A 12285-nucleotide genomic window follows, 5' to 3' on the forward strand; every position below is an offset into this window, starting at 1 on the left:
CAACATATTTCGATTAGTAATACATTACATTTTTTTTTATTATTATTATTTTACAATTATTAGCGGTACGATTATTTATTTTAACAAACTGTATAATAAGGCACGCGATGTGTTCAGCATCGTGGAATAATTCATTTGTGCATAACAGCATAAACATTAACAATAATTGACAAAAACTGCCGTCGGCTATAAATAATATATTATGCATATTCAACAAAAATGTTAATTTTTAAAATATAATATGTTTAAATCTAATACAAATTGTTACAGTCAAACAAAACTAAAATTAATCATAATATGTTATTGTAAAAAACAAGTTAAGTATAAAAAATGTAAGCTCATATTAATTCCTAATTACACCACCTGTATTCTACCCGAGTGATATATAGATGATTTTTCCCTCCATAGATATCATATTATTGGATAAGCAAAATGTTTCATGTAGATTTAATGAAACTATTTCAGTTTCACTAAACTTAAGTAATTGCAGTAGTTTACTTTGATATGAAACATTATAATAAACTTTTAGTTAAATGTTGTCTGATACAGCTGTGATAATTAGCATGTTGGGCATACATAATATTATAACCACGCTTAACAAGATTATACCTTAGGGCAATAATCCATTAAAGTTTTGATAATACTGCATCTATAATAGACAACTATAACATATTTAGTTTAAAACCGAAAATTATTATGCCCATAGGGTATGTATTAGATTATATGAACAAATTGAACATTATGTGCCAGACCGTTCACAAAATTATATTATAGCTACATTAATAAATGTATTTAAATTGTATCAGTAAAAGATCAATAAGAGAAAAAAAATACACCTGTTCAATTCTGAAACAGAAATACTGTGGTGTAACTAGTTTGATTATAAAAAAACATAATATATTTAATAATTAATTACTACTTAGTTATTACCTAATGTTAATAAATAGTCAACTGCAAAGTCTTTATTAGTCTGCATAATACAGGAAGCTCACGCTGGAATATTATAGTAGTCCAAAAGTATTAAAATATATTATTCTGTAAAATTCTAACATTGAAATATCTAAATTTTTTTTTAATAAAATATGAATATTTGATTTCAACTGTTTTTTGTCTATAAAACATAATTTATAATGAAAAATAGAATTATGAACATTTTAACAAAGTTACAAATAAGTGTATCATATGAACATAAATTTTGTAACCACTTGAGATACATTTGAATTGAAATAAATACTTCTGTGTAAAAATTGGTGACCTATTCTGTTGTATTAAATATTTGACCACTTGATATACATTGGTTTTGAAATAAATACTTTTGTATAAAAGTTAGTGACCTATTCTGTTAAGATTTCTTCTTCCACTATAGCACTGAAGAATTTTGTTATTTTTTATTATTATCTTTTCATTTTATCCAAAATTGGAAGCACCATGTCAAATGTTGGCCTCTTGCCTGGATCCTCGTTCATACATATTTTAATCAGTTTGGTGAGATGTGGCGAAATATCAGATGGAATAGACACTCTTAAACCCTCCAAAGCCACCTAAAAATATAACTGTTTTAGTTAAGTATATTTTAATACAGAAATAACAAAAATCATACCTTCATCCCTATTTCCATTGGTGACAAGTGAGAAAATGGAACTTCTCTCGTAGCTAATTCCCATAGGAGAATCGCAAAACTCCACATGTCGCATGCTTCTGAATTAGTATCAATTCGCTTTTTCTGTAAAGCTGAAAATAACAAGTAATACAATTATACAATTTTCACAACATTATCATTATATTTAGGGTATTGTAAATGTCACAAATAAATTAAAAAAATTAGTACCCTCAGGAGACATCCATCCAGGGTAGTATATTCTTGCCTTTTCTTGGAATGAAAATTTAGCATCTGCCATATTTATCCTAGCTGTAAGGTCTTCGTCAATCTATGGATGAATATAAGTACACATGAAATTTAATTAAACAAAATAATTAAAATTAAATATACCATGATATGATGACTATTCAAATGAAACTGTGGTATAATCCTTTCCAGACTATGCAAAAACGCCATGGCCCTAGAAACATCTACTGCGAGTCTAAGTGCTAAGGCTGTGTCCACTGTAACTCTGGCTCCTTCATGCAATAAAGTATGGAGCGAGCCCCAAGGCATATACTGACTAATAACCACCAAGTTGGGAGGGGAGTTGCAACATCCTATCACTGGCAACACATTAGGGTGCGAGAATATTCTACATTTAAAATGATAATTAAGTTATTAAAATTGCATGAAAATAAACAATCAATTCAATAATTATTACCTGAGTTTTGGAAATTCTTCATTGAAATCCCTGGAAATTCGAGGAGTACATTGTCGAACTGCCAACACTTTGGCAACAATATCATTCTTCTGCCAATGGCCACGCCATGTTTCTCCACTGGGCGAAGTAGCCATTTTTGTATGCAAGTAAAGATCACTCAAGTTTATTCCTTTATGCCGTGATAATGTAGCATCTCCTAAACAATTTATAAAATAATTGAGTATACATTTACATAAATATTATTTATGTAAATTTACAATGACAACATAAAATAAATGAAACTTTGAAGATTTAAAAAGTGACAGATGATCACCGAATAAGTTTTAGAATAAAGCTCTATATTGTATTACAAAACATTGGTAAAATGAATAAAGGAAACTAAGTACAACACACAACTTATTTTAAATTTATGACACTATAAAAATAAGTTATACCTATTTAAGAAAATTGTAATAATAAATTCACTTACTGCTTCTCGTTTTTAAACCTAACCAGCTTTGATCTTTGAAATTGATTTTGGTAAGATCTTGTCCAGATTGCAAAGCCAAATCTGTAATTAATTTGTTATTAGTCTTTAATGTTATTGGTTAAAATAGTTAAAAAAGAGAAAGAAAAATACTTTTACCATCAAGCAAGCATACCTTTTAAATGTTTTAAAATTGGTCCTTTTCCCTTGTCTAACGGAGTGTCTCCGTCTTTGTTGGCCAAAGCAGCCAATGCACCGTTTTCAATAAGTTCTTCAGCTATTGCTTCATAGCCCCAGAAGCAAGCGTAGTGTAATGGAGTGTTACCGTGTTCGTTTGTGAAATTGATGTCTGCTCGGTTTTTCAACAACTACAACACAAGGAAACAATACGTTAGCTATTGTACAACATTTTAATATCAAATATAGAAATGTGGAGAGGCAACAAAAACGCTAGACACACACCAGATGAACGATTTCGTGGTGACCGTGAGCCGCGGCCAAGTGCAGAGGTGTGTCATCGCCTCGGTTTGTAGAATTTATGCGGGCGCCCCTCTGCACCAGCATCTCAACGATCTTCAGATGGCCTTCTTTGGCGGCCCAGTGCAACGGACTGAATCCGTGGTCGTCCCTGGAAACGTAAAAAAAAGCTAAGGGTGAAAACGTCTGGCGACGAAAACATTCCGCCCACCTTACCGCGGCGGCATGTGTACGACATTTAACTCACCCCTGGTTCATGTCGTGTTCTGTGTCATCGAGCCAGACTCGTACTTGCATGGCGATGCCTTCCCGGCACCACTGGAATATATCTTCCATCGCGTATGTCAACGAAACCACCGGACACGCGGACGGGAATCGCACCAGGAAATTGGCCTAGATCGGTGCGAATGGCCAGGCGGATGCTGGAAATCCTACGCACTGGGAGTGTAATGCTGTATTGCTTATTTACTGCGGCTACGACTACGCGGACAAACACTCCAAATTTGGCAATACGAAAATAAACAGTGTTATCTCGGCAAACAGCAGCAGCAGCTGTTTAAAGCCAAGACACTGATAACGTGATAACAGCTCCGTTGATTATCAAAAAATAATAAATAATAAATATTATTATGACGTATTTAGCAGGCTGCTGCTGCGGCTGATTGCTGATAGAGCAGCCCGCTTAGGTCGGCTGTCCGTCCGTCACCAATAACTCATAAATTCTTTACACCTATAAATAGTGCGATTGTGCGATTACCTAGTCTACAAGTTACAACATTACAACTGTCTGGTTTGATTACGACGAGCCGCCGCGCCGATCATGTGCGTTCAAAGTTTAAATTTATTAAATCGCTTCTATATTGTAATTTGTAGTAATAAATAATAATAATTATCATGTATTCATGTCACAGTTCACGACTTTTAAACAGTTTTAAATTTTAATAGTGATTTCCAATCGTTATGATTATCTCGTTTGAGCTACAGTTGTATATTTAAATTTAATAACCACATCGCCCTATCGTCTCTTACACACGTCGACTTTGTCCGTTCATTTTTTGCTGATCAGGTGACTACAACAACTTACTGCCCGCCTGTAGAAAATCATATTATAGTATAGTTACCTACCTATAATAGTTTAAACGTTTTAATTTTTGTGAATTGTGGAAAAGAAGCCGAACAACTTGTGTGTTTAAACATGACTCGTGCGAAAACATTTCAAAAAATGTAATGTTTTTCTTTTAAAATGTACCTATTGTCGGTAACTTAGTTAAAAGCGTTCTCTATTCATATTATAATATTATATAATTACCTAAATAACGTTGCATGATGGATTTACATGTAATTTTTATTCTACTCGTTTTTTAATATTGTATACCTACTTACATACTATAGGTACCTACCTACTTTAAATCAATGTCATTAGGTATTGGGATTAATTAACCAACACTACCTATTAACTTCAATTATAAATTTATCAATTCTGATTGGCTGTTGGCTGTTACGTACTTAAAACTACCTAGCTATTTTTGTTATGACCACACATAATTAAATAATTAATAATCTATTTATAAACCATTAGAAAAATAAATGTTAATCCTTCTATAACCATATTTTGTAATATGTAATTTTGTTTAATGATAGTTGAATACAATTTTAAGTATTATGAAATGTAATTATTTGTATTTAAGTACTATGATTTAACAGTCTTTGTATGCGCGTATGTTGGTTTTTTACATGGTATATAGGAATATTGTATTTTTCGTTATTACTTAAAATTTACCCTAAATATATTAAAATAGGTACCTTTTTTCTTATTTTTTTTTTTTTATTAAGAAAGACAATTTACAATCTGTACACAATAATTACAATAAGCAAATTAGATAGAGAAAAAAAACAGAATAAAGTAACATGAATATCGTGTTGAGGAAGAAACCCAATGGTAACACCTCCTTTACTAATTTAATAGGTCTCTACACCATTTACGCTTTAGTTTACGTGGCGGGTTTTTTGGGAGGGTGAGGGAGGACATGTGTTATGTTAAAGTATTGCTATGCGTGCTTACATTTTGGTGAAAACGTTTGTACATTGTTTTGGCTAGTTCAGTGGTAGTTGTTATTTTTAAGTTGTTGTGTAAGGTAGAGTTTGAAACGTACCAGAGGGCTTTGATTACTAACCTTAGCACAATTGATTGAAAAGCCTGAATTGGCCTGATGTTTGAGGGCTTGGCTGGACCCCAGATTGCTATTTCATAAGACCAGACTGGTCTTATGATTGACTTATATATAATAAGTTTGTTTTGGAGTGGTATTTTGGAGTTAAGGAGTGGTCGGAGGAGGTGAAGTCTATTGTTCGCTGATTTTCTTTTTTCTTTTAGGTGAAGGCCTCAGGTTAGTCTTTTATCAAGTGTTATGCCTAAGTACTTTATTTCGGTTTGGACAGGGATAGGGGGGGCATTGTTCATGATTAATTGAGGGCACTCACGGGGAGATTGTTTTAACGTGAAAGTAATTTGCACAGATTTATCTGTATTAATTTTAATTTTCTATTTTTTGGCCCATTTGTCTATTTTATTAGCATGATCTTGGAGTGCAGCTGAATCTAGGATAGGATTTGGACTGGAGGAAAGAATAGCTGTGTCATCAGCGTATGTTGCTAGAAGGGTGTTACTAGATTGAGGGATATCTGCTGTGAATATATAATATAGATCAAGGGATAAATCACTACATAGGTACATAGGTACCTATGCACTAAACAAAGCATTCCTTGTAGTTCGTTAGAAATTTTAAAAAATAGGAAAAACAGGTAGGAATGTTCTAATTTAATTTGTATTTTAGATACCTCTCATATTGTATAAAAACAATAGGTGAAAACAGTGGCGCCGGATGAAATTAAAACTGGCACTTGGTAGTTCAAAAAGTGTGATTGACCTACCCATCCCTTTAAACAACTGCAAAACGATCTTAACACCCAATTTTTAAGGCAGTTCAATTAAACTACCTGAAGTATGTGTTTGGCGCTTGGTAAAAAAGTACATTTACCATTGTATTTTTTAAGTATCCATTAGCATCTCCCACTCCTTTCCCCCCGAAATAAAGAATACTATGGTACTTTATAAGTTATAACTGTTGTAAGTAAATAATCGATATTTTGACTAACAATAATTGTAAACAGATGGTAATTAAACTGTTTCTAAAAGTGGGTTTTTATGCAAAGATAATTAAAAACTGAACAATAATAATACTAAGGCTATTATTCTATATTAACTTTATCCTCGACTTTATCTTAGTTGTTAATGATTATTTAATAAATTAATTAAACTCAACTATACAATCAACCTACAAACTATTAATTTTCATGTTACATAATAATATTGTTGTTGTGAGCATGGTGTTATTAGTGCTGATTATGTAGTCTGTTGTTTCTGTAGTAGATTCAGAAGAGGAAATTTAATTTCTTTAACATAATATTAATTATAGTGTTTTCTATTTTAGTGTACAAGAACAATTTTTCACTTTCGTCAACATGGCCAAAAATAAAAATGATTCTGAAGAAATGAATGTTTCAAAGCCAACCATATCAGTTGCCTTAACTATGATTTCTATTCCATTGTCAATGATCTTATGGATTAGCAATATTTTGTTCCGAAAATTTTATGGCGATAATGTAAATGAACTAGATGGTAAATTCATTAACTGAATAGCATAACTATTTAACAATTTTAACCAAAGTTTAGAGATAAGTATTTTATTCAAATATATTGAAATATTTCATGTTATTTTTTAACTTTTTAAGTAAATATTTGAACATGAATAGGTACTAGAATTCTAGTTAATTTATGAAATCATAATATTAAGACATTTTTTTTTCTATTTCAATTTATTGTATTTTATTAATTAAATATTTATTCAATTTTTAGAAGGACTTCCACCTCTCCGGTGGTTTATATCCACTTTCATTCCACTATTTATTGCTGTATGGGGTTACACCAAACGTAGTTTAAACCTAAGTGGAGCACTATTAGGTTAGTATTTTTGTCAAGTACTCTATAATTATAGTCGAAACTAACGATTCTCAACTTGGGGATCGCCAATAATTTTTTTATGGTTGGCAATTTATAAAACAACATGTATTTCATATAGGTAGTTATCATAACAAAAAATGCATCAAAAATCTTAGGGGCCGCGGCATTAAAAAAATTGAGAATCGCTGGTCTAAACTCTTAATCCATAAATATAGAACCAACATGATTTTGATTTTGTTATTATTCAGGTGTAATTGTTGGTTTTGTATTGACATTAAGCAGCTATGGATTTCTGGCTTGTTTGCTAACATTTTTCGTTACATCTTCCAGAGCGACAAAATTTCGGAGCAAAACTAAAAAACAATTGGAACCTGACTTTAAAGAAGGTAAGGCATTTTTATAATGTTTATTGTGATTAATACATATTTTAAATTAATTTAGGTGGTCAAAGAAACTGGATACAGGTGTTGTGTAATGGAGGTATGGCTACTCAACTTGCGCTCTTGTACATTTTAGATGTCGGATGTGGTGAACTACCTGTTGATTTCAAACGCTATTATCGGCCTTCTTGGTTATCCATTGGCATTCTTGGTAATACTTGATTCTTCTAAAGCTATTGGTTTACTTATTGAAAACAGTGGCATAATTACAAAAGTTACATGTAGACGGTGCAAACATATGGTTTTGTACCTAAAAGTAGATGAATTTTATACCTATTAAAATACAGTACTATTTCATTGATTTGTTAAACATTTTTATAAAAGATAACATAAGTTATAACTGAACAAATAATAAAATAATGTTATATCATAATTTGGTTATCACTAATTCATTATAGCCAATAGCCGTGTCACTATCATAGATTATAGACTAATTAAACTACTAAAATAACATTTTCATTTCATATAAATATGTTTTTGGGCTATGAACAGATATTTTATTTTTCTAACCGATTTTTGCAAAATGAACATATTTGTTGTCATGGTTACTTATCATAGATTTTCCTTGAAGAGGAAAAATATCGAGTAGTATGTTATGGTTTATTTATATGTATAATGTACTAAGTATATACAGACATACAGTGTTTAAAATATACAGTTTCGATATTTGTATATGTTATATTATTATCAAATATAAAATGGGTAATCGGAATAAAAATCTCCGGAAAAAAACCCCAGATTACAATATTACTCACAACTACATGAAAATTATTGAACTAATATTTTCAAACACTAATTAGCAATACATTATTAATATTTAATTACAAATGTATTATATCATTCAAAACATTTAAAAGTCAAGTAATTATAGAAACATTAAACTATTATTTAATGGTAATGTAAATGTAATTTTTATGATGTGTTTTTACAAATTTTTTACTTTATATTTTATATATGTAATATTTAAAAGATTATAAAATTAAAAATTAAAATGAAATAATTATCAAACTAGGGTTGAACATTGGGGGTTTTTGTCGGGGATTTTTTGAGAGCAATTCATAAAAAGATACCTATTACATTTGAGCAAAGCAAATGGCTTTAATTATGAATTAATTTGTCTTAACGATTATTGGAGAAATAAAAATTTTGCACTTGCTAAAATTTAATGTTATTACACCAATAAATTTGAAAATATAAATTAAATTTGTATGTTTTCTTTAGGTGCTTTTTCCAGTTGTAATGGTGATACTTGGGCCTCAGAATTAGCAACAGTCTTGGACACAGGCTTGCCCCTATTGATAACAACTGGTAAACCAGTTCCCAAAGGTAATTTTTTAGAGCTATTAATTTTTCTATACAAAATATATTACTTGTATTATTTTATAGTGATAAGTATTTGAAAAAATGTGAGTATTATTAATTGTAGAATTATTGCCCAGGTACAAATGGTGGAGTTTCGGTCATTGGATTGGTTGTCAGTCTACTGGGTGGCATGGCTGTCGGATTAGCAAATTATGCAATGCTTATCTATACAATCGACGCCGACATGTTGGCCAGAAGTCCCGCACAGTGGCCAATAATTGTAGCTGGAGGTTTTGCCGGGCTAGTTGGCAGCGTTGTTGATTCAGTATTAGGTGCCACCTTACAATACAGTGGTAATTATATTTTTTATTCTACTATGTTTAATAATTTTTGAATTAATATCCTGTAGATTCAAGAAGACATATTTAACTGAAATAGTTATCTAACATTACTATTATATAACTGTAGTGACACAGTTCTAGTATTTTCTTACTTATTACTAGGGCCCGGAACTTGATAACCTAAAAAACTTGAAAAAATTCATAAAATTTAATAAATATGTTTAAAAATAACATAAAAAAACTAAGTTAAAAATCTTAATTTTATTTTAAAAATAAAGTTAAAATGCATCAACAGTCAATACCAGTTAATAAAAAATGATTTTTAAAAATGAAGTGAATATTAATATTTGATTTAAATTTAAAATATCACACAAATATAATACTAAGAACATATTAATTAACTATCTTAGATTAATATCTTGCTTAAAATAAAACTTCATTCTTTTCTGTTTTTCTTTTACTTGTTTCTTATTTTTTTACTTAGGTATGCATAATATTTTCATATGTTTCCGGCATTATGTAGAATTATTGACTATTGTTCAGACTTTAAACAAAATAAAAATGTAAAAATACCTACAAAAATAAAATGGTGGGTAAGTGGATGTCGCTCAGTAGGTTACAAGTGAGTCACTGAAAAAGATGGTGTTAAATTTGAATTCAATGATATATATCATTGTATAAGAAAAACGATTCTGAGCGAAAACGGTCAGTCAGCCTATGATATTACCAAGTATATTTGATGATATTATTGTGAATAAAGTAATTTATATATAATCTATTTACATGGAGTCTTGTTTTAAATTTTTAATCCTTAGCTATAAAAGTTGAACATTTTATAAATTTTTAACTACAAAATAATTATTAAATTTTAAATTTGATAAATTTTGTCAAAATTTGAACTTTAAATGCTTATAAAAAAAAATTGTGCCTATGTATTTTTAATATTTTTCAACTGCTATTGTAGCAATATATCAAGAGCATTGCATTAAATTTTCACGCTTTTTTACCAAACAAATAAAATTTCATTTATATTTATAGAAAAAAAAAACTAAAAAAATTGAAAACTGACAATGTCCGTAAACAGCTCAAAAAGGGGCAAATTATTTTCAAAATTTTAAGTGTATAGAAAATGCTAATATAAACATTCAGTGAAATTTTCAAGTATCTACAGTTATTTGTTATTTAATTACAACAAAATAAGAAAATTATTATATGAGAAATCAAGTGAATATCAAATGTTGTAAAAATATGAATTTCAAACGTTCATAAAAAATTAATTTATTTTTCTTGTAGACCTGCAGCTTTGATACTAAATTTTTATTTTATTCAGGTTTTAATCGAAAAACAGGAGCAATAGTGGAACACCCTGGCAAAGACGTTGTTCACATATCGGGGAGAAGAATATTGGATAATCACAGTGTCAACTTGATATCAAGTGTAATCATGGGAATTGTGACTCCAAAAATTGCGTACTTAGTTTGGCCATAAACATAAAAAAAAATATGGTCACTTGAGACTTTTATTTAATGTGACTATTTATTCCATTCTAATAGCTAGGTCTAAACTTTTGTTGGATTTGTATTTTGTTTTATTTTCGTTAGAGTTGGAGTTAGACTGACTGAAATATTTTGTTGTAAATATTATATTGCAATTTTTATATACATATACTTTTTTATATATACTTCAATTATTTTTTTTTAGTATTTTTTCTTTTTATCCGTAAAATGTATATTTTGTTTGATTGTTAAATTATTGTATAATTATTTTTATCATTTATTTAATTTGAATTAATGCAAAACATGGTTAAGGTTAACACATACATATCAATCCCTCAAATAAGTTGTTACTTAATTATTACAACATTTAAAAATATACTCGTATAATATTACATGTATTTGTTTTTGTAATTATTTATGGATTCCCTTTATTGTGCCCTGATGTAAATACTTAAAAGTATCCATTAAAAAAAAAATTCAAAAAAGTGGATTCCATTGTTGGCTGTTGCCTAAATAATATGTACCAAGCACATTTACACAAATTGTTTTGTGTGCTACAGCGATGGACAGTTTTTCTAAGTTTTTTTTATATTTCAAAGTATAGTATGAACCAACCTGAGGGTATTCTAATCTGTGGTAAAAATATTGAATTTTCATAATTTAAATCATAATATGCAAATCTGAGTTTCTAACATTAAATGCTGTTGAATTTTATTTTGCTAGTGAACCCATAATTATTGAAGTCTGTCTGTTTAATGTCAATACATAATATTTTTAGTCTCATAATCCAAACAGCATATTATTTTCAATTTTTATAAAAAATATGGGATGCATTTTTTAAAAATAAATTTAAAGTTTTGATTAGAGATGAAAGTGGGGTTGCAAAGGGTCTGCTTGAAATTTGTGTTGCATTACTCATTCTCTGAACAACCATCAAAGGTTCATGATGTAACTAGTAAGTCATACCACGCAAAGTTTGTGTGGGTAGTAATTGATACCCAGTGGTGCTTGATGACCTAATATATTTATCTATGACATGTCATAGTAAATTTTTAGATGGGGGGGGGGGGGGGGGCTGTTTAAAACGTAAAAATAAATTACTAAGCAATTGCATTATGTAGGTGCTTTGATTACATTTGATTAAATTTTAAAAAGGGGATCTCTATGATGTACGATGTCATATTAGTATATTTTTAACATTTAAAAATAGCATACATTAGCATTTGCCACTGCTGGTACCACAAACTAAGATATAATATCTTAATGTTGTAATCGTTCCATGAGCCGAATAAATAAACTTATTTATTTGTTTGTGACCGATACACAAATCAGTACATGATAATATTATATTGTATCGTGTGAGTATATCATTGTGTGTGGCTCTGCCAGTGATCCAGATGGTAAAGTGTTTAGTAATTAAATTAAGATCATTTCCAACA

General features: G+C 29.7%; 2 protein-coding genes across 2 annotated transcripts; one reads left to right on the top strand and one right to left on the bottom strand.

Moving 5' to 3' along the window:
* Positions 1 to 7: 7 nt before the first annotated feature.
* LOC132950135 (integrin-linked protein kinase) lies at positions 8 to 3759 on the bottom strand. Its single transcript, XM_061021374.1, has 9 exons — positions 3494 to 3759; positions 3232 to 3397; positions 2945 to 3137; positions 2773 to 2853; positions 2304 to 2499; positions 1991 to 2234; positions 1829 to 1928; positions 1601 to 1731; positions 8 to 1541 (listed from the first exon to the last, which is right to left on the bottom strand). Exons 1-9 carry the CDS (start codon positions 3580 to 3582, stop codon positions 1395 to 1397), a joined length of 1347 nt encoding a protein of 448 aa, XP_060877357.1. The 5' UTR covers positions 3583 to 3759; the 3' UTR covers positions 8 to 1394.
* Positions 3760 to 4318: 559 nt separating this feature from the next.
* LOC132950136 (transmembrane protein 19) lies at positions 4319 to 11244 on the top strand. Its single transcript, XM_061021376.1, has 8 exons — positions 4319 to 4470; positions 6738 to 6925; positions 7163 to 7267; positions 7516 to 7653; positions 7709 to 7858; positions 8929 to 9033; positions 9147 to 9362; positions 10681 to 11244. The coding sequence occupies exons 1-8, from the start codon at positions 4442 to 4444 to the stop codon at positions 10836 to 10838; spliced, it is 1089 nt and encodes a 362-aa protein (XP_060877359.1). The 5' UTR covers positions 4319 to 4441; the 3' UTR covers positions 10839 to 11244.
* The last annotated feature ends 1041 nt before the right edge of the window (positions 11245 to 12285 follow it).

The sequence above is a fragment of the Metopolophium dirhodum genome, chromosome 8, assembly GCF_019925205.1.
Source record: "Metopolophium dirhodum isolate CAU chromosome 8, ASM1992520v1, whole genome shotgun sequence".
NCBI classification, from domain to species: Eukaryota; Metazoa; Arthropoda; class Insecta; order Hemiptera; family Aphididae; genus Metopolophium; species Metopolophium dirhodum.

Coding starts and splice junctions, on each gene's coding strand:
- LOC132950135 (XM_061021374.1), bottom strand. CDS start 3,582: ATGGAAGATATATTCCAGTGGTGCCGGGAAGGCATCGCCATGCAAGTA. Junction 2,235..2,303: donor GAAGAATTTCCAAAACTCAG/GTAATAATTATT, acceptor TTTTAAATGTAG/AATATTCTCGCACCCTAATG. Junction 1,542..1,600: donor CAATGGAAATAGGGATGAAG/GTATGATTTTTG, acceptor TTATATTTTTAG/GTGGCTTTGGAGGGTTTAAG.
- LOC132950136 (XM_061021376.1), top strand. CDS start 4,442: ATGACTCGTGCGAAAACATTTCAAAAAAT. Junction 4,471..6,737: donor GCGAAAACATTTCAAAAAAT/GTAATGTTTTTC, acceptor TTTCTATTTTAG/TGTACAAGAACAATTTTTCA. Junction 7,654..7,708: donor GGAACCTGACTTTAAAGAAG/GTAAGGCATTTT, acceptor AAATTAATTTAG/GTGGTCAAAGAAACTGGATA.